Source organism: Cynoglossus semilaevis, chromosome 10, assembly GCF_000523025.1.
Source record: "Cynoglossus semilaevis isolate Cse_v1.0 chromosome 10, Cse_v1.0, whole genome shotgun sequence".
Classification (NCBI taxonomy): domain Eukaryota; kingdom Metazoa; phylum Chordata; class Actinopteri; order Pleuronectiformes; family Cynoglossidae; genus Cynoglossus; species Cynoglossus semilaevis.
In genome coordinates, this window is record NC_024316.1 from 16222999 (window position 1) to 16245406 (window position 22408).

The 22408-nt window shown below is 41.1% G+C and overlaps 3 protein-coding genes across 8 annotated transcripts in view; 2 read left to right on the forward strand and 1 right to left on the reverse strand.

Annotated features, from left to right (window-relative positions):
- Positions 1 to 24: 24 nt before the first annotated feature.
- On the reverse strand, positions 25 to 1876 carry LOC103385283 (lysophosphatidic acid receptor 6). Its single transcript, XM_025059546.1, has 2 exons — positions 1518 to 1876; positions 25 to 1127 (listed from the first exon to the last, which is right to left on the reverse strand). The coding sequence occupies exon 2, from the start codon at positions 1024 to 1026 to the stop codon at positions 61 to 63; it is 966 nt and encodes a 321-aa protein (XP_024915314.1). The 5' UTR covers positions 1027 to 1127; positions 1518 to 1876; the 3' UTR covers positions 25 to 60.
- Positions 1877 to 2063: 187 nt separating this feature from the next.
- LOC103385285 (PHD and RING finger domain-containing protein 1-like) lies at positions 2064 to 5635 on the forward strand. 2 transcript variants are annotated; one of them, XM_017035781.2, is made up of 7 exons: positions 2064 to 2559; positions 2878 to 2961; positions 3046 to 3173; positions 3336 to 3427; positions 3696 to 3895; positions 4799 to 4891; positions 4986 to 5635. In XM_017035781.2, the coding sequence occupies exons 1-7, from the start codon at positions 2422 to 2424 to the stop codon at positions 4989 to 4991; spliced, it is 741 nt and encodes a 246-aa protein (XP_016891270.1). In that variant the 5' UTR covers positions 2064 to 2421; the 3' UTR covers positions 4992 to 5635. The 2 variants fall into 2 exon arrangements, with proteins under 2 accessions (XP_016891270.1, XP_008317348.1); XM_008319126.3 differs by having other exon boundaries at positions 4799 to 4895; positions 4986 to 5061.
- A 1702-nt stretch (positions 5636 to 7337) lies between these two features.
- Positions 7338 to 22408, forward strand: part of acap3a (ArfGAP with coiled-coil, ankyrin repeat and PH domains 3a) — a 48249-nt gene continuing 33178 nt past the window's right edge. For 3 of the 5 annotated variants that reach the window (XM_008319130.3, XM_008319127.3, XM_025059484.1), the window contains exons 1-2: positions 7402 to 7493; positions 7685 to 7803. In XM_008319130.3, the coding sequence (XP_008317352.1) occupies positions 7757 to 7803 (47 nt within the window). In that variant the 5' untranslated portion in view covers positions 7402 to 7493; positions 7685 to 7756. Of the gene's footprint in view, positions 7613 to 7684; positions 7804 to 22408 lie in introns of all 5 variants that reach the window. The other 2 variants (XM_025059486.1, XM_025059485.1) reach the window with 2 other exon arrangements.

The window sequence follows — 22408 nt, forward strand, 5'->3', positions numbered from 1 at the left end:
CATGGCAACACACGAAGAGACCGTAATTACATATGATATACATTGTCATTTCTCTGGCCCTCAGCTCACAGTGATGGTGTAAACACCAGTCCTCCTCCGTACTCGTCCAAACAGCCACTTCAGGAACACATGCTTCCATTTGAAGTGGCTGGTGGTGACGTAGTAAAGCACAGGATCCAGACAGGTGTTAAGGGTGACGAGGGCCATGGTGACCCTGCGGGCGATGAAGATCTGGTTGGCGGTGGAGCAACTCTTGATGACATCCATTCGTCGGAGAAAGTGCAGCAGATACACAACATGGTTGGGCAGGAAGCAGAGCAGCGTGATGGCCAGGATGGTGTAGATGACCCTCACCGCCCTCTGGGCTGTTTTGGTCTTGATCAAGGAGATTCGCCTCGCAGCCAGTGGGTAACACACCAGGATGATGAGAGAGGGCAGCAGAGAGCAGAAGATGAGACTGAGCACGGAGTATGTCCACAGGCGCGTGTCCCACTCGTGTTTGGCAAAGTTCTCAAAGCAGCTGTGGCTTCCTGGTTTATCCACGTTGGTTTCTAGGGGTCCCATGAGGACGAAGATGAGCATAGCCACACCGGCCACACTCCACAGCACTATGCTCACACTCAGGGAGTGCTGCGGTCTCCGCAGCCTGCGGTAGGTGTGTGGATGTAGCGTGGCGATGTAGCGATCCAAGCAGATACAAGTCATGAAGCAGATGCTCGTGTAAATATTGGCGAAGAACAGAACCCCTATGATGCGACAGGCCACGTCCCCAAACACCCAGTTGTTGTTGTTGAGGTGGTAGTGAATTTTGAAAGGTAACGTGCAGAGGATGGCGACGTCTGCCAGAGCCAGGTTACTGATGTAAACACTGAAGGATGTCCGGGGAGTGATCTTGAAGGTGAAGTAGAAGAGAGCCAATAGGTTTCCAGGAAGTCCGACAGTTAGAGCCAGAGTATAGATGACTGGGAACAGGTAGTACTGGAACTCTGCTGAAGGGGTCCCGCAGCCGGCGTCCGTCACGTTCATCGTCGGTTCACTGTTGGGGTTTTCTTACTTGTGAATGTAGTTAAGTGAAAGCCGGAAAGAGGGGGTTGATCCTCATACACGCTGCTGCATCACTGGTGGCCCTGTGGAGATGGAGCAACATGTTTCCATTCTATCAGTACAGTATGCTATAATTTAAATGTTCAATTACTACTACTACACCTAGTTCTTTAAACTGTTGTCCAACCTGGGTTTACCTTCGCCTCATTTACCCAAGATGTCACAAAACATTATGTTTTTAAATCTCTACCAAAATAGTTATAACTCCGTTAAATTAAAGTGTTAGCATTGGTATTATTAACAATGTTTTTTTTTTAATTGTTGTTGATCATAGTTCAAGCTTTAGCACACATCAGATTATTTTTTCCCCTGTTTTCCTGGATTTACTAAATAAACCTAAACTACACAGATTGACACATTTAGAGGAAATTAAAACATGGAAAAGTAAAAAGCAAAAAAGAAAAGTTATTTACCAGTCTGTCTTTCTTTTCCAGCACACAAGTGAAAACTCGCGCTACCCCTCGTTGTTGATCTTCTGTCTGTGAGCTTTTGAGAGAAAAAAACCCTCTGCTCTTCTCTGCCTGTACAGCAGGAAACCACAGACCGAGTTTAGATCATGATACAGATATTGCGCCTCCTGAGGTCTTATTATAATTTATTTATATTTTTTGAGGTTATGATTTTTTTGCATTAAATACATATTAATTAATTACCATAAATTATCTAACCTTCATTTATTACAATATAATATGACAATAAAGACTATTATTTTCTATTCTATTACTGTTGTACATTTATTCTTTTTATTAAAATAATACAATTCTAACTTACCTGGGCATGTATCATTTACTTGTTACTAATCTTTTGAGTTCGTCGATGATCGGTGGAGTCTAGTCTCAAAGATATTTCGACTTAAATATAGGATATGAAAAGTTTTTGCGGTTTAAATCGGACCGTTTTGACGCCATATACTCCCATACAGCAGGTGGCGGTATTTCCATCACTTGTGTTTGTTGTCGTGCCATAAAGAAGAGGTTCAAACCGATGGCTGAGAAGTAGTCTTTTTCTTTTAGCATAATCAAGTATGCCATTTATTTTATAAAATCTACATTGTATTTTTAAGATGCTCACATTTGTGAACATGAAGTTGTTTTATAACTAAAATAACGAACGAGTTCCGCTATGCTGGAGTTAGCGGCTGAGCTAAATGTCAACAAATATACTGGGCCAACGTTGCATTTAAATATGTAGTTAAGAATTGTTTTTATTGAGGACATGTCGACCTAGTTTTGCAGGACTAAACGCATTTAGAGCATTTTGTTTGTTTGTTTTTTATTTTATTTACAATTTAAAAAATATTCTGGAGAGGACGAAGACATGGAGTGTTCTTCCTCGGTGCTGGACAAAGCAGACAGATGTTACATTTGTCTGAGTCTGTTCAAGGATCAATCCGTGGGCTCTCTCCCGAATTGTCGGCATTTTTTCTGCTTTGAGTGTATTCTCCAATGGTCCCAGGTAAACACACAACACCCACAAATACAACCGAGAATGCTCTGACGCATGTTGCAGCAAACACCGATCTACACTGTGATTTCAAAGGATATGAGTATTTTGTCCATAGATTTTGTCCGTTTTCTTAATCACGTGATGATGCTGTGCATGTAATAATCACTGATAACGACTGAAAACAGCGCTGTTATTCATTTGTCCGTTTTCTTAATCACGTGATGCTGCTGTGCATGTAATAATCACTGATAACCCGAGCCGCCTGCTCTCCAGAATAGCTTTTAGCTTGGTCTTAAAAACACTGTTTTGAATTATTTTCCTCATCAGACTGCAAACACATGTCCCGTGGATCGAACCAGTTTTGACTTCATCCACCAGAGACAACGTCCGGGAGGTGCCATTCAAAATAAGGTGAAAACATTTGCAATGTGTGAGTGAGACTGACTGCAGGGTTGAGGTGACGTTGAATGAACGATACCGTCGCTGCTTTTATAGATAAAGGTGCAATCAAAGAAGGAGGAAACTGAGGTAGAAGAGCCAACAGGTGGTGCTGTCCACTGTGACGAATGTGGACGTAGTGACCGGAGACGACAGATGCTGGTGTGCATACACTGTGATTCAGGGTATGGTAGTTACTATTACTTTTTCCTCAAATAAGCCAGTTGAACATTTTCATTTTACAAATCATTAATGCAGTCGGAATCAAATAATATATTTTTTTTCTTCTACAGAATTTTGCAGAAGTTACTTAAAAGCACAGAAGTAATTTTTGTGTATCTTCACAGGTATCATATGAACTGTTTGACACCGTCATTAAGTTCAGCTCCTGAAGGCGACTGGATTTGTTCCGATTGTCTGGCCCATCCTCCTCATACAGGTAAAGCAGTGGAGTTCACTCAATTTTGTTTTAGAGAGTTTAAAAGTAAGACGAAGATTTCAGTGATGTTTTTGTTTCAAATAGTGTGTGATTTAATAATGAAAGATGTGAAGCGACGCCAACCCCCATTATTGAGTAGAGTATTTTTTTATTTGTCTGACTTTTGTGTTGCGAAAGATGTGAAGCGACACCAACCCCCATTATTGAGTAGAGGTTTTTTTTATTTGTCTGACTTTTGTGTTGTTTTTGTGACGTTCTCCCTTTAAAGATGACTCCATGTTGGAGGCCGACATCAGTGATGGAGAAGTGACCGACCTTCTGTCTGACTTTGATGGTCCTGCATTGATCACAAACCGGCTTAGAGTCTCGACTACAAATCGACCCAGCAGCTCCACGGGACGACGACGCAGTACCAGGCTCCGGAGCGGAACCAGCGCTGACTCTAGTCCTCGAACACCAACAACCTGGGTCAGTGAACACTTCTCAGAACAAATATTTTAATTTGTATAATTGTATTCCTGTTTTAAAGGTTAAAGAGCAAGTAATGCGGTATAAAAAGTTATCAAATTAAATGTTAATTTTATTTTGATTTAAACAAAATTTGACTTTACACTCTTTTTTTATACTTTACTGTATAAGAAAAGCTGCAGGTCATTCATGATGATCCACACTGAACATGACAGTATATAAACAAGTCGTTTTAATAACATGTGAGTGTAGTTAGCAGTACTCATTTAAGCTATCGACAGGAAGAGGTCTGAGACAAACCAGTCAGTGGAAGTACAGTGTTGTGACACCACGACCACACATCGCTGTGACTGATGCTTTTCTCAAAAGTGCACGGCTGCACCAAGCACAGTGCATGGAAAAACCCACTTCCAGGTCGCCCGCCACCACCGCCCACAGACACACTTTTACTGTCTACATAATGTAAAGAGTCTGTTTTCTCCGCCACCCTTTTTTTTTACCCTCAGGGTTTCCTTTAGAATATTTACATGTTCCATCAACAAAGCCGCCTTTTAGGACTGACAATCACGAAAACTATTGTAATTGTGATTAATCACATGATCTGGTATAGTTACCTAATAATTCCATAATACCATAATAATTCAGTCAAATTTAATTTAATTGTACTTCTGAAGGTATATTTTTATTTAAAAGGCCCGTAAATTTAGAAAAGGTCAGTTTCTTTTTATTTTAACGTTTTTTATCGCATTGACTTCCTGTGATAACTCGATTCATATCTACAGCGGATACTTTCGTGCATAAACATATATCAGTGTCAATCCCTTATAATTGCATAACTTTTGACGCAGTAATAGTCATCATATTGTTTGTTTATTTTACCAAAGTATCGACTTTGTTTTCCAGCATGTTCCCAGGTATTTAATGCGAGCATCAAGGTCTGCGGTCAGGGACGATGACGTGACCACCATCAATCAGAGCGACAGCAGCTCAGCCTCAGTCAGTAAGGCTTCATCTCTCTATTGATTTTTCAATGACACTATTATGAAATATTGTGAAAATCAACAACGAATTTTTGCGTTTTTTTTAACAGAATTAAATTAATGGATTCACTACCACTGTGTCACCACAAGGGGGCAGCGTTGTAAGTCAGTTTATGTGGTTCTAAATACTAAAACTGCAGGTGCGGATTTTTGTTTTTTTTTGTTTTGTTTTTTTTTAATGTACATATTTATATATATTTTTCTGTGGCAAAATGAGTATTTTTAAAAAATAAAAAACAGGTGTCTCAGTTTCTAATCTCAGAGATGGGAAGTATTAAAACTGGACAATTGGTGAGTAATACTGACTTGTTTTACATTTTATTTTTGCCACGGCGGTGGTGGTGTTGTGAATCGCTCCGTGTCCTCCAGCTTTCCTGTTTCCAACAGTGTTACATGTCGCCTCCTCAAATCAGACAATATGTGTGGGTCTCAGTCAGTGTGACCTACTTTTTCCCCTCGTCTTCATAAGGAGCCCGGAGTCACGCTGCTCAGCACACCGCTTGTAATTACATCCCTTTGACTCCAGGTGTCACTGTATAATCAATGATACGCAGACGCTCTTGCGTGTCCGTTCGCTGACGTACAAACCTGTTCAACACCACATTCGAGAATAGATTTTGTTCATTTTTTCCCTCCAAACTCCTGCAACAGTGCAGTGACAATGGTGACAGTGTACAATCACATCGTACTATACACTTATTTTGTTAAAGCATTTTAAAAAAAGTAAAAATAATAATAAAAGTATCCATATTTTATAGAGAAAATACTAAGGCAGGTGTTATTATTTTAACTTTTTCATTTTAATGAGTAAAAAAGTAAGTTTTAATCATTATTTCTGTGTCTAATCTAATCAAGTCAGTTCATCCTTAAATAAAAGGATAAAAAACAATCTGAAATCAAAGCAAAAACCACATTTTTTAACCAAACGTGAATGTTAACTTGTTCAAAACGTCTGCAACAGGTTTTGATCTAGCGCCACCTGCTTTCTTGTAGTAAAAGAACATTTGAAAGGAACTGGATTTCAGTTCTCCAGAACTCTACAAAGAAGGAGGAGGGAGATTCAAAAAAAGCAATTCACCCCGTGTCTTTCCTTGAATTTCTTTTTTTTTTTTAATCATGACGGAATTTAGTCAGACTCTGTGCCGAGAATGGATGACATCATCTCCATTCACGTCCTGAGCTGCAGCCTTTATCAAACATGGACCGGAAGGAACAATGGTGCTCTATGAAAGCCTGCAGTGAAATCCCGGGCTGGCGCTGTTTCAGCAGCCTTTCCTATTTCCGCTGAATATTAATAGCCTTGTTAGGGAAACGCATGTGCTTAGAATAGCCTGATTTCACGGCATTTTTAAAATAGTTATTCTTACTGTTAGTGTTAAGGAAATATTAGTTTCAATAGTTTTTTTTTGAATATTATTATATACTATTTTTGAAAATGTAATAATAAAATATTTAAAAGGATGAATCAATCATTCGGCCAAATTACAACCTATTCGAGAGTAAATGTAATTTATATTATATATTAAATCTGGTTTAATTTGATGTTAGACATCCCAGTCTGAGAGAGAGTAGAGTTTCTGGGGGCGTTTAATGACGTTATTGTGTAGTAAAAGTTGTATTTATTGGTTCATTCAATTGAATGGAAACGTGACGTCACCATCGAACTCACGAGGCACGAGCATGTGCTGCCTCCACGTGCAATCGGTAAATATTAAAGTTGTAGTTGTTAAAAATAATAATCGTGCTTGACTTTATCCCACAAGTAAAGTCGACATATTTGAGATAAGTGAGGAAAAAAACGTGATTCCTGGAGCTGCTTATCCATTAAAACCCACGTCACAAAGCACAGTTTTTAATGACAACTTCATAAAACTGACAGTCTGATTGCATTGTACTATAATACCAGCCGGTGACATATATATATATATATATATTTAAATAGAAATAAATGTTGAATGCAGATCGCGAGATCACGACATTTATAACAAAGAACAAACCTGACAAAGAATTAAAATGTATTGCAAATGTGTGCTGCCAACTTCATTTGGTAGACAAATCCTCATGTTCATGAGGGTGGAGCTGTAGATGACTCAACCAATCGATGATCAGAAACCGAAACAGGTACAAAAAATAGCCTTAATATATCTGTATTACCATAAAATTCAAATTTAGCATTTTTTTAAACACAGGTTAAAGATATCTGTCAAAATGTTAACTGGGTTGGATGTTATGTTTGCTGTTTTATTTTAAATTAGGACGTAAGATGATTGATACTAAGCTATAACGTGAAAAACGTCAGGTTTCTATGTGTTCATTTAAGCAGTGTTAAGTTTGGAGGAAATAAACTTAATGTTTTGATTCAATGCTGAAGCGCAGACGTGTAGTTTGCCTGCATTGATTTCTTCAAATTGTGGGAGTTGTCCTTGAACGCATCACAGTGCAGCTGGAAGAAGCGGCTGCTCAGATTAAACCAGAGCCGAACAGAGTGAAGGCGGGAGCGGACAGTGCAGGAGCAGAACACCGAGGCAGTGTCACTGTAGCGGATACTAACGTCTGTGGTTTGTTCAGCCCCGGGAGATGAAACTCCAATTCTGAGTGTGTGGAAAAGTGTTTAACTCCAGCCTGGGACAATGACGGTGGATTTTGAAGATTGTATCAAGGATTCTCCCCGATTTCGGTAAGAACGTGAGACTCCCCTGTTTAAACTGATGAACTCTCTCTCTCTCTCTCTTGGATACTAACGTCTGTGGTTTGTTCAGCCCCGGGAGATGAAACTCCAATTCTGAGTGTGTGGAAAAGTGTTTAACTCCAGTCTGGGACAATGACGGTGGATTTTGAAGATTGTATCAAGGATTCTCCCCGATTTCGGTAAGAACGTGAGACTCCCCTGTTTAAACTGATGAACTCTCTCTCTCTCTCTCTCTCTTTATTGTATGTGATGGAATTTGTGGATATTTTTCTTTCTTTTTTAAACAACACACTTACTTGTTGTACTTACTTGCCAGTTTGACATGTTGCACGACGTATGTGTCAGGACAACAGCTACAGTTGGGACTAGAGCTTGGCTCAACTTGGGGTGCGCTTAACATTGGAGGTACTTGGACTCCTTCTAGTGGTACAGGGCGGACCGTGATCTTTTTTTAGGATTTGGCGGGTCACCTTAAGGTCCTTAAATGCATCCATATATGTTGTATGCGTTTGTCATTCTAGTTTCAAGTGTTACCGTATTGCATGTAGTGGCTTGGTCTGATAGGAACGTAGTACCCATATACAGGTATTAGCTGAACAGTGCAGGGCTTTCTGCAGTATTTTAAATGCCGGTTATACTGATGGGATAGTATGTTGTTAACATAGTCATTCTCAACACTGATAACGTTGATGATGATGATGATCTTGTCCTTACAGGTCCAAATTGTTTCTGATTCACATCATTCTCCAACTTATATATATTAGTAATATTAATGGTAATAATAATATATATAAAAATAAAAAACAAATCACATATTCCAGCGAAAACATAGTTTCTCAGTTTACCCCCGAAGTATGAAATCGCAAATAACACACATAACCTAAATTGTCCTGTGTGTTGGGATCACGCTCAAAATGTCATTGCAAGTACAATACAACATAATCCACTTATTAATTAGATACTGCCCTTCATGTCCGATTCATTATATCTTGACTCGTTATCTCAGAGGTAGATGAATGCGGTCGTTGCGCTATTTATTATGATCAAGACTAATCATTGTTTTTCTGGAAATAAACCTTGTCATTTTGTTACCACAGAAAAGGCATAAACTTGTTGAGTAGTTTGGACTTTTCAGGACAGGAAAAACACATGTATGTTCATACCTGGTTTGATACTATTGTCCATAAATTTACTCATTTGCAAAATTGTTCTTTTGGATTGAACGTCTGAGCTCATTGAGAAGGAAAAAGAACAATCAGCCAACACAGAGCAGGTCCAGATCCAGTCTTACTAGTCATTCAACGATCAATCACCTACAAAGAGGGTGGTCTGTCTTAAAGTGTTTTTCTATGACGTCCCAACTAGACATTTGCAATAAACAGTGTCCACTGACTCACTTGTCTGGACTCGGTTTTCCATTTCAACAATTCCTTTTTTTTCCCGACAATCTCTGACTCTTTTAGTCGCCCTAACGCTCCCTTTCCAGCTCATTGGAATAATTATTGTGACAAGGTAGTTAAATCATTTTTAATCTCCCAAAACAAATTAACTGACTCATGCTGAATACGAGAATACAATAGCGGTAAACACACCTGCATAGAGCAGGTGTAGTCCAATACAAATGATAGAGGTCGACAAAGGCCTTTTTCAAAGACTCAAACGTCTATTTATGGATATTAAGGATGGTTTTTTTTATCTGCAACTCATACAGTTTTAGTAATCACTGAATCAGAGGAAACTGAAGGTTTCCACTCAGACACCGTGCTGAGTCCTGTGACCACTGTGCTGCGGAGGTTACATAAACAAGGCAGGAATTTTCTACACCCACATCTAAACCTGGTCCAACATTGGAGGAGCCTCTCCGGCTGTGAGCTGAGGCCGAGCCAGAGTAGTTTCACACGTTCTCAGAGGTGGAAGAAATGTCGCTTCGCCTGTAGTACTAATAAAACACATACTCAAAGTAATACTACAGGAGAGGTTCTATTAACTCACAGAGATTTCTGTTTTCATTAGAGGTTAGGAAATCATCAGGGTTTTCCTCTACGTACGATACGACTACTGTTGGGGCAGATGCACATAAACAGTTTACTGTACTCCAAATAATTAACATCCCACAATGTCTCAACCCACTCCATGGCACTTGCATTATCAACAAACAATGTCTGGGGGTTATTATAGTCCGTAGGTTCAACTCTTGTGCTAAGTGCTAAATTCATCGGCTAGCTCTGTTGAAGTGTTGGTATCTTTTTCGTAATGTCGCTAAACCTAAGATGAAATCAAAAGTACTAAACAAAAAGAAGTTACCCAAATGTTTCCTATCAGATTCAGCAAACTTAGATCTAAGTGTTGTCCCGTCTAATCTTTATGTTTTTTAAGTTTTGGTCCAAGAGTTTGATTTTTTTCCCCCAAAGCTCATGTTGAGAAAAAAAACACTTAATAAACCAATACCACCGCAGTAATACTCGTAATCTTATCATGTCCGTCTCTGCCATTTCCCGGTCCCTGTTTGGACATTAATTATATATTGTTTTTTATATATGTGTACCATGTAGTAACCTCTGTTTTTGCATGTTAACTAAAACTACACTCCAGCAGAATTCCTTTGTTGAACTCAACAGTAAGACTTTAAGACTTGGCGTTTATGTCGTGAGTTTTTTATGTTCTGCAAAAATTGTTCAAATGACCGAAAAGAGACCTGATCTGGAAACTAGTGAAGCCTGTTACAGATTTTCCAGCGGACATCCAAGTGGCTCTGTATTGAAGCTGAAAGCAGTGATCCAATATGAAGTGTTACGTAAGGATCCTGCAGGAGGATGACTGGAAGCAGCCAGCTCAGAATACAGGAAAATCAAGAGTTTTTTTCTCTCACAATGAGGCCTGACATGACACAGTTCTCCCCACACATGTAAAGTCATGCAGGGAATCAGTTCAGCACCACTTCCTTTCACATGCTCTCTGTAAGCAAGGGCCATTAAACGTTCACCCAACTCTGCAAGCTAAGAGACTTTTGTCACTTTTGTCCTTTAAAAACTGCTTTGTAAGCACTTCCCAACATCCTTCCAAATAACCAGTCTCCAGACCAGACAGTTTCTTGAACAAACAGTTTATATTTTGCTCACAGTCTCTATGGATACCCTTACTGGTACTGATGAGAGTATGCGCCAGCGATCGTCTCCGCATCTGGTTTGAAAAATAGTCTATAATGAAAACAGTGCTGCAGGAACTTGTGTGTTTGTGTTTGCTCTGGCACAACAGTGGCAACACACAACACTGGAGATATTCTCTCCCCACTGACATGTTAATTTGAGGTCACACTCACATACTGCCGGAGGACGGTACACAGAGGCTGTCGTGCAGATGGCCACCACAACCAATGTTGTGGTATCTATTCAATGCATCAGCAGCGGTTAGAAAAACAGATTGTCTTCAAAAAGCACTTCAGAAAGACCGACTCAGCAGCTGTGTTTCTTAAAGAGCTAAATTTAGTTGCGTTCTTGGATTGGATAATCCTGGTAATACCAGTTTTGTTCAGACCCCTCAGCAAAACACAAATTCAGATCAGACTTTTTTACTGGAAGTTAATACCTCTGATGAATGTGCAATTGTGCAGACTTTTCCTCCAGGCTAAAAAACTGCCGTTTTCTTTCTTCAAACTTTTCAGTCAAGTAGAGAGAAGCATTTATTTATTACATTTTCAAACTCCGTAGATCCCCAAGTGCAATCCACTCTATACATTTTATATATTGATAAAATGTTGTTGGACAACACTATTGTATTGTTAAAGTCATATGAGTCGTCCCTTGGCTTTACTGTGGGACGCAATCAGTTACATTGGTAACAGTTCTACTGTAGAATCACTTTCCCACTGTCCCTGTTTCATCAGGGGTTCTCAACTTAGCATCTGTGGACTCGGTGGTACCGTACCCAGAGCCTCCTACCACTGCACCACTCCAGACATTTAGTCCTGATCATCAATCTAAAATGTCCAGGACCAAAAATGTCTTCCGTGATGGCTGATCATTTTTTTGTCTGGACGGTTAAATTCCCACGTACCAGTCGTCCTCCTGCAGAATATAGCTATTGTCCGGAGAGACAGAATCTTCCTTTCCATCGCAGTGACCCAGGGCGATCCTTTCTTCCCTATGTGAACAGCTGGGGTCACAGAGCTAAGGCTGGGCCGCCATCTCGGTCACAGGTCGAGTCGAACAGAATTTCGAGCGGCGGGGAATCTGAGGGTACTGAGTACCCTGTGTTTGTGAGAGACTGAGTGGATGTATGGATTTGGGACACAGAGTCAGATGACAGGACGGGACAGGAATGTCAAGAATCTGGCGTCATGCCTTGCTTTGGTAATGATCAGTTACTGTATTTGTTTAGAGGAAAAATAAGATCCATTTGTTGGGATCATATACTGTAATACATGTGTGACAACAAATTCCTCTCCATAAGAAATAACTGACTCTTCAGATTCCTCCAGCGTCAGACTGGAGTCTGTTTCTCATTAATACGTCTATTGATATTAAGTATTTAATGAGTTCCATAAGCATTTAATGTGAAGCAATGCTAGTTATGCATGGATTCATCATGAACTCGAAACACATTGCTGATCCGAGGTCAAAGGTTTGTTAAACCAAAGTTTGGGGGAGTGTTGTTGGTCTCATTTTTCTATTCTCTCTCCAGTTCAATCCAATGCATTTTTATTGAATTCTTCTTCCAGAAGCTTCCTTATCGGTGTATTCAAAGGGAAACAGCTTTTATTTAGCCTCAGTTCTTGATGTAAAAGCTTTTGTTCCCAACATTAGGTCTTTCAACCTCTTCATGGTCTCCCTGACCCACGGGGTTTTATTCTGCTGTTTTAATTTCCATCCATGTGTTTGATTTAATGACCCCAGTAGCTCAGTGACCCGTGGGCTTCACACTCATCTGGTTAAAGGCGCTGGTGAACAGGGGATGCTGCAGCAGCTAACAACTCCAGGTAATGAAAGTGAAGGGGATTAAGTCAGTGTGTGTGCCGTTGGGTTTAATCAGGGATTGACCCACATTACCGTCAGCTCAATCCCTGGATGGGAAATTATCACACCTGTAGGCTTAAGAATCCAGTCGTGCTGATGTGCGGGAATGATGGAGATGGATCTAATGATACGTCCACTCGAGGCTGTTTTTTTTTTTTAATCAGCATTGTTGCCTTCCTGTTTGCCATTATCTGAAAGGGCTTTTCATCTTTAAAAAAAATGAAATAAAACCCAGATGAAGGGCTCTGGGCAGTTGGAACCTCAGAGCTCAGTGGGCTGCTGCCCATAAAAAAACAGAGAATCATTTCATGTGTTTGAAGGAGAAGATGCCTGCAAAAAAAAAAAAAAAAAAACCCGAAGTAAATGCAATATAGAGGTCATATGGAGTCGTGGTTTTTAAATTGGGGGGCGGGCCACCCACGGGGGCTCAAAGCTATTACAAGTGGGGTTGCAGCAAAGTAAATTAATTATAATGTCAGAGGGCGAAGCGGTCACAGTCTTGTACTTTTAATGCCTTTGTTCTATGAAAATAGAGAAAAGAGGAATAATGGGAAGTGGAACTGGAATTCTGTGGAATTTTAAGGCAAAGCTTTAATGTGTCTCTATAGAGGGGAAAAAAATAGTCCTACCTAAAAATAAATGGGAGCTTGGGGGCAGTTGGTAAACCACTGGTATAGGGCATCAGTGTCAACATTGAGTACTCCAACTTTGCCTTATGTCACCTTGTACCAATATAGTTTTGCTAATAGAAATGCCACAGCATATGCTGCGACACTGCGGCCCTGTGTTCCGTTGCCCAGAAAGTAATTGATAATTTGCGTAAATGGCGATTAATCCTTGGTGTTGTACTGCTGTGGGATGCAGGGATGACATCATCGGTGAGCCTTTTGTTGGGGCTCACAGTGGGAGCACTGGCTGTCCTTCTTCTTTCAGTCTGATGAATAGCAAAAGGTTCTGCTCACAATGAGCTGTGACAGGCAGGGAGCCGAGAGTTGAACACCGCACTAATCTGCTTCTGTCGGACATCCTGAGAGGTGGCGGAGAGTTGGAGCAGTCAAAGCACAACTGGCATTTGAAGCTCAGTTCCTCTTCCTTCCTCCAAGTCAACCATCCGGTGTTTCCACAGGTTGTCCTTGTTGTACTGTCGTCAGCTCTATGGTAACATGCTGGTTCCTCAATGACAGACGACTTGTTGTAGCTTGGCATTAGTATTCCTGTCACTCCTCAGGGCGAATAAAATGAGCAACAGCTAATACAGGACCGAGGACCCAGAAACCAAGGTCACATTATACAAACTGAGCACCGAATTTGCATTTGTTTTTCGTCACAGCTTAGATTTTGATCGACATCAGAACTCAGATCTGGTACACTAGCATGACATGAGTGTGAAAACAACACATTTGTTCTGTCGTTAGCCTCTTCAACTGAACGTGTTTGTTTGGATGATGATGATGTTTTTAATGTCGGATTAGCTTTGTTGTTCTGAACGACTTTGCGGTGGCTCCAACACTGTACTTTCAAGCTAATGACATGTTAGCCTCAGCCTGTGCGTTTGTGTGGATCCTCTCTTCTCTCTGAAACAGGACACAGTGGCCGAATAATCAGCTGCAAAACTGGAAATACTTGTGCTGACCAGCCAACCATGCTGGAAACCTGATGGATTGCAATCACTGTCTGGTTGATTGGTTCTTCTCTTATGATTTCTATGAAACTAAAATCTGATGTTTATGAATTCAATTTTTTAGTACAGAAGGCTAGAAAATAAAATATTTGCAGTTTTTTACTTAAAATATACATTTTACATACAATCTTCTAACTGAACTAGAAGACTGCATACCTGGACGGTTACTCAGAGACGTGGTCCAAACTAAAGGTTTTCACTGAGGAAGTCTCTGTAACTTCCCACCTGATGTACGGAATGCTACGATACATTCAATACAACAGTGTTGTGGGAAGAGCCTGTGGACAGATTCCAGGTATGTCAACATTAGCCTGTACTAAATGTTTATCACCCAGTATGTCAGGAAGCAGAATAAAGTTATTGAGAGAAGGTGGGAGATTCCAGCCACACATCTGTGAACGTTAATGGTCCTCCTGGGAATATAAAGTAACTGTGCGTCCAGTATAAATACGGGCCAGAAAGTGTGAAGAGGAGGCGAAGTCACTGGATCCATCATCTCTGGCCAGTTACGAAATGCTGAATCACATGTGTAGAAGCATCTGGTTCAGATTTGCCTGGTCCCTCTCACTCATACTCTCCTTTCCTTCCCCTTTTCCGTCCTCCCTGTTTTCCTGTGTGTGCGGGGGCAGACTCCTGGACATGGTTGGTCCAGAACCGGGTCGAGGGACGGGTCAGGAAATGCGTCAGCCTGACTGAATATTAAAAGCAGGTTTTGACTAAAAGGCCAAATCCCACGGAGACGGTGTGTGAGTGTGTGTGTGACCCAGCCCTGAGTCACAACACAAAGGCCTCAAACACGCTTGAAATAATTCCAACTTCAATAAAACAACACTGCTGACAATTATTTACCAAACATTCTTTTTACTCTACAAGTTGAAAGAAAGTGAAAGCATATGTTCTAGTTTTCTACAACTACTAAATATGGTATACAAACTGAAGTACCTGACTCCTTGCTTGCGAGGAGACATTTGAAGGACACCAAAAGTGCGTTAATAACAGTGAAGTAAAGTTTTATCATGTCGTCGTATCATTGTTTGTTGTGTGTGACATGTTGGGTCCCATACAGAATTCCTCGGAATGGCTTGAACAAACTTTATCCTCGTTCTTGTCAACTGGAGGAATTGATCAAAATTTTGTCCTAATGTCAAACAGATTGAACAGTAAAAACAAATTAACAGGAACATTGGTTTTATTTACAGTTTGTTCCTGCAGTGAACAGTTTTATCACCTAACACTGAACTTAGGTTTGAGTCTGAATACTTTCCCATGAAACATTTCCTCTCTTGCTTTTCCAATCTGTGAACATAGTTTGGATCCCGTAAGTTTGGATCAGTCAAAACAACTCGACAGTTTTTTGTAATTTTTCCACAAGTCTATGACTGATGTTTGATGTGGTCCATTCTGGACCGTAGTCTCTGAGAAGAGGCAAATGATCCATGTCTCTTTTTGACTTTTTCTCACGAAAGTTTGCACGTCTTTTTTTTTTCTTTAGTCATTGTTTCTTTCTCTATATCTTTGTTTTTTGGCTTTCTACCTGTATTTTTTCCATATCTTTTTTCCGTCTTTCTCCATTTGGGTTTCCATATTTCTGTGTTTCTTTCTTATTTTCCTTTTTCCTTTTGTATCTTTTTCTCTCTTTTCTTTTGACGCTTTTTCTCCCCTTTTTCTTCTTCTGTCTTTTTTCCTTGTTTCTTCTTTTTGGCAGTACATCCGTCCACTAACAACTTGTTTTCAATGCTATGCTGCTGCTCTGTTTTATGATGACTGTCATCAGAATTTTCCTACAGTTTCCTTTTGCTCAGTTCCATTGTCTTTCCGCTGGTTTCCCAATAAATGTTTACTTTCAGAGAAAAAATGTTGAACTTCCTTTGTGTTGATGTCAGTGTCAGGTTAGCTGTGGTTTAGAGGGTGGGTGGGAGACATCAACGTTCAGGTTAATGCTCTAATGGCCTGGGGTCAGGGTTCAGGGGGCATCGGCAGAGACTGACGTCAGGGGATGTGCTGCTGACTTCAGACCAAAGGAAACATCTGGGGGAAGTGACAGGGCCTTCACCTCAGTCTGTGTGCCTTAGCCTGTCTGTCAGTCAGCTGACATGTCAGTGTGACTTTCACGTAAACAAAAGAAGCTGCCAGCTCTGTACGAGCTGCTGTTTATTAGCACATCCATTCAGATCAAACTGCCCCCGGGCTCAGGTGTGAAACGGCAGACGTTCCCATCTCGACAGTCAAAGTCCAAAGAGCAATTTTCCCACGTAAATTATGTCGCGTGCTACGACGACTGTCGCTGCGGCCAACTCCATTTCTTTAGCTTCGAGACAGGAAAGTGCTGCATGCTTCACATGTCTGGTATGTCTTTCTAGTCCAAGCCAAATTTTTCTGCATGTTTAGCCCACAAAAATGCTGGGAAGATTCCCAGCTCAGCCCCACCGGGGCCGGACACTCTGCGCCTGTGTGGGGATTTCACTGAGCTGTTGCACCAAAATGTCACTGAGTGTTTCACTGTAGGACCGGCCGACTGTGAGCGCTGCTCTATTTTCTTCTTTTTTTTTTTTTTTTTTTTGGGTGTGCTGCTCAAAAAGAAGCAGAGCGTCAGTGGGCTTTATTGTGTTCCTCCCTTCAATGGAACATTGTCCAGACGGGCTCTCACAGCTCGGAATCTTCAGAGTGTGTATGTAAATGTGTGTTTTTTTTTCTTTCTACTTCTCCCTTGTCCTGAATATCTTCATTGACATACTTGTGAGCTGCAGTCATAGTCAGACCACCCTGAGTTAATATAAACCTGCTCCAACAGCCCACCTCTCATATCATGACCTTTCTTTACCCCCTCAGCCCCCCACTGCTCCACTGCTCCACAGCAGCTCACTCCACACCCTCCTTTACAATACTGTTACACTGCGCACATCCTTTTGTGTCCTGTATAACAATAAACAGAACATTAAAATCTGTCCATTCACCTGGGTCTCCCCTGCGATCAGACACAGGAAGTGGCCCTCTCGTGACAGTCCCGAGCATTGTTTCCCTTAAAGGGTCAATCTGTGTAACATTTCCACTACATGAGTCTCTGTTGGCTCCCTGTCAGAAGTGCCATTTCCCCATGGGCTGTAGTGGCCTAATTACACGACCCAGCCGCCCCCACAGCCTCTGAGGGGTGGATGGAGCTGTCATTGCATTACGTACGGCCACTACGCCCATCTGGTTTGTCAAAAGGGCTGATCGGACTCAATATTAAACACTTGTCCCTGTTGTTAGCCAGATTTTGCAGTAATGTAGAGAGTTGACGATCCTAAAATTGACAACTGATTTGACCTACAGTCAGAAAGATCTTTTCAATAACATAATGGAAATGAATCAATCTGGAGCTCAGGTTAGTTGATAGATAGACAACATTTTATACACACTGGCCCAAGTATTTTAGACAGCATTTTATACACACTGGCCCAAGTATTTTTATTTTTGTATTTGCAGTGGTGGAGTACCCTCATTGATACTTTTTTACTCGTTGACAGAAGGACCAGATGGAAACCAGATGGAAACCAAAGCGTTCAGTATTAGACCAAGCTTTGTTTATCCAGTTGCATCTATAGTTTAATCTGATTCTAACACTGAGGAAAGCTAATGAGAGGCTGCTAATGGTTTTTAAAAGATGCAATGTAAAAATCTAAATACCAAGTTTTTTTTCAGGCCCTTTCCACCAGTCTGACTACATCATAATCTTGACATTAGGCAGAAGACGTCTGCTCCAGAGCTGACCAACAGTTAAATCTTTGAACAGTGGAAAAGCTGACACAGGAAATCAGAAGCCTGGCAGATCCGTCTCCTGAGCAGCTCTCGCTGCCACATCACAGGAAGAAGGGCTGACAATCTTGGAGCTCAGGTTTCTTTCCCTGACATATCCGACTCAACTGATGATGAAAGCTGGGGTTTTCTGCTATAATATTTACCCAAAAACTCATGTTTCACCGACGTGTCTGAGGCTGCAGCTAAAGTTAGACAATTCTGATGTTTTTGTCTGCTGCTTGAACCTCCAAACCAGACAAGTTATAAATGGAAACAACATTATCGAGGGGTTTGAAAGAATCTCCGTGGATGACTTCAGTTGGAAAAAAGCTTTGGTCACATTTGCATACTTAGTACTTGAAAGGGCTGATTATTCATCCCAGCTATTTATAAATATTGCAAAAAAATGTTGCTTGAATTATGAAGGCTTTTTAAAAAAAATTATTTTAGCTAATAACGTCTCCTGAAACTACAGGGTCTTCATTGGACTGATTGCATTAGATGCAAATGGACTCGACTTTAAAAAAAACAACACAGCTTCTTCAGCTGTTGTCATAGCAAAGCAACACTCTGTGTGAGGCACACAGGAGAAATATGTTCTGTTTTTTTTTCTGGCATCCAAACTTAACTCTTTGTTTGTAAGTCTTGAGCCTGGTGAGAGATCACAGTGGCTGAGGAAGGACGGGGGGGGGGGGCGAGGGGAGGGGGTTGGGTGCGGCGGGTCCCTTCACTCCCCGGGGTTTGAGCCACTCTTCGAAGGTCTCTGCAGGGTCAGGAGTCAGAGTTTGGCTGCCAGCGCCTCCTGCACCAGCCTGTGTGGTCTGAAAGACTGGGTTATAAATTCAATGTTGTCTAAAAAAAAAAACAACAACAACAAAAAAAAAACAATTGCCCCACCATGAATATTTGCAGCCCTCAAATTAAATGAATAGCACATTATAGAGAACATTCAGTGCTGCAATAATTCTTCATAGTGTCGCCTTTTCTGATAACTAGGCCAATGATTTATTATAGAATGACAACGAGGGTCACTCTCAGTAAAGAACCACTTTAAGTCTCTCCGTCCCTTCATCAGTGGGTGGTCAAAGTGTGAATCAGAGTAGTAACATACCCATTCTAAAACAACCACATCTGGGATTGTAGACTAAGTGGAATAGAACCCACAACCTTTCTATGGCAGGCAGAAATCCCATCACTTCACCTCTGTGGCACATTCAGGATACTTCCTAAATAACAATGTATATGAAAATACTCCATTAATACTCTGAGGGAAATTACAGTCCGATTGTGAAATACTCCAGTCATTAACATCTGACCCACAGGAGTAGTGGGCTACGTTAGTTAGTACTCCTGGGAAGTGTGGGAGTTTTTGGTGCTTCTTTAAGACAACAACAGAGTTCTGCCAGGACCCATGACTCAGACCAACAGTTTCTCACTAGTTTGTGTGTTGTATTTACACAACAATAAGAAACAAAAAAACAAACCCATAAATGATCACATGGTGCCAAATATCCTAATATAGTCCCAAGCAAATAGAGATGAGTTTGATGAAAATCCAAACTCCAAATGTTTAATTCCTAATTTCTTCCACATCCCTGTCGAGAGTCTTTACAGGAACAAGCTTGGCCGCGGTCTTGTTTGAGTTGAGTGTTTCTGCAGAACGCTATCTCCCGGCTCTCATTTACACTCGCTGTGAAGACGTTATTCATCTGCTTAGCGTCAGCGCTCAGTGACCGCCTTTGCGCCTGCATGGGAACCGCTGCTCGTGCAACCGTGCCAGAACACATTTCTCTCATAAGGGAGGGTCAGAAAATATGTGAAAACACATGTTGTTAAAGGTCAGAAATGACACAGACAGGCTGATACGCCGCCATGATTCGTGTCAGCGGCGCGAGATGATTTAAATGACTTGAAATGTTTGGGTTTTTCGTCCTCAAAATTCACCAAATGAAATGTGTGGTGAACATTGATAGAACAGATGTGTTCCCTTTCCATAATATCTTCCTTGCATGCGATGCCTTTTTTATAAAAGGGGAATTCCACCATTTTTACACATGCATATCAGTTTACTGCCGATGATGAGAATGACTTGTCAAAGATATACAACGTTAACGTGCAAGTTGGGACAGAGCTTAATGTATTCTGAATATACACATACACAGTACTTGTGCTCAGTCCGACCAATATTCATGTGTATCGGAGGTTGATTGACTTAGTTCAACTAGAACACCACTGTTTTGTCGTGTAAACACAGTTACTGCCAAGTTTTAGCTGCTATCAGACGATAAAGAATTAAAGAACAGAATAATAAAGTACCGAAAATACTTTTGGTCTAATATCATCTGGTCGAATAGTATTTTTATTGTTTTCCCTCTCTAATTACTTACTGAAGTTTATTTGTTTATGAGTGGTCCCAGAGTGTGGTGGTTATCACGACTGCTTACACATCTGCCTTACATGCAGAAGGTCCTGGGTTTGAGTCCCAGAGGAACCACATACACAGCGCCTCCCATTGGGCAGCCTGGTACAGCAGATCTGCTATTAACACAACAATTTCCCCAGTGTCGGATCAATAAATATCTCACTATTATTATTATTATTATTGTTATAATTGGAGCTGCTCAGCTTTTTCAATCTGTGAACGTGTTGCATGTTATTAAACTATAAACATCAAATGAAAACCCAAGGTCAAATAAACATTTCCATGGAATGTGTTGATATCAAATGAAAACCCGAGGTCAAATAAACATTTCCATGGAATGACTGTATGGTTTTGGTGCCAGTATTATCTTGCGATAAGTACCTAAATTACCTTTAACTTTTCAGTGGAACACGAAATGTGTTTCTGACTTTTGTTTTCTTGGCTGATTTCTAAGCAGACACATCAGGTTTTTTTATTCCCTGAGGATTTATATGCCGTGGTCTGCGGCACGGAGAGACACCACAGTGCCAACCCATGAGCCAGCAGGAGTGTGAGGGGGTGGGGCAGGAGGAGGAGGAGGAGGAGGAGGAGGAGGGAACAGACAGGCAAAAGTTCAGCCTCAGCAGGCAGGCTGGTCGTCTGAGGTGCCGAGCTCAACCAGTCGCCAGTGAAGATAGCTCTGTCAGCTAAAACAATATTCTGAGTGTTGGTTTTGGAAAGGTTATGTGTGTGTGTGTTCAGAAGATGGGAAGAAATGAGCCAGATTCTACCTTTTCACTCCGGTTTTATATTTTCCATCCCATTGTTTCTAGTCTCCAGACAGCTTTCTGGGAGAGACGTGTTCTGAATCAGGCTGTTTCCAGTAAAGTTCATCTGGCTTCACGTTCAAACATTTGTTTCTGAGATTCCAACTCCAGCCTTGGGGATTCCTTACCGTAATCCACTCCACTCCTGGCACACTGTTTGGTTTTGTAGACTGACACCTTGCTGACTTCAGAGGTGATGCAGCACGCTAACCTGACTAATAACTTCACGCTTCATCTGTTAGCCACTGTGGATGGCTTTCTCTTTTTTTTGTCCTTCGCTGCTCTGATGATTCTACCGTTGGCTGACACAGTGCAAATAAAACCCGGTAAACAAAAGTTTAAGAAAACCCTTTTCAAATGAAATGCAGTTAAAGCTCTGCTCACTTTCTGTTCAGGTTGCTGTGTTAGCTGCGCAGAAAGACTTTAAAAGTCTTGTTTTTTTATCTTTTTATTTGTTCCCTGTTCAGTGGGGTGACTTTCCTTTCACCTTGAATTATGCTCCTGTTAGCGAACAAAGATGTAATAAATGAAAGTCATCAAAGCTGTTGGAGATACCTCAGGGACCTGATACATTTGAAATAACATCATCTGTCTTAGAACTTTATGACTGACCCTTGTTTGTATGCATACTGCCAGAACATGATTTAAGCTCTTTGGGAATTGTAGTATTCAGACTTCTGATTCTGTGTGTACTCTTCTGACCTAGTACACGTAGCATGTCATAAATAAGGCAGAGATAAGTAATTATTGCTGCTGCGGTCGTCTTGTCACAACGGAGAGGCCATTAGTGCAGATGTCTGTTGGAGGAGATGCTTCGGCGTAGTCTGCTGCGGAAATGTGAGCAGTATTTATAGTACGGCTGAGCTCGTTCCCTCACTCTCTCCACTCTGTCCGTGCAGACAACAGGCGCTCCGAGGCCGAGGAACACAACTAAGCTCTCAAGTGGAAATAAAAGCCCCGGCTTATGAACAATAGGCAGAGCTTTGAACACATGTTCAGAGGGTATTATTGGAGACATTTGAACTCACGCTGCACCTCCAGTGCATTAGGATTAGGTTACTGCGTACTGCGAGGTATTGGACGTTT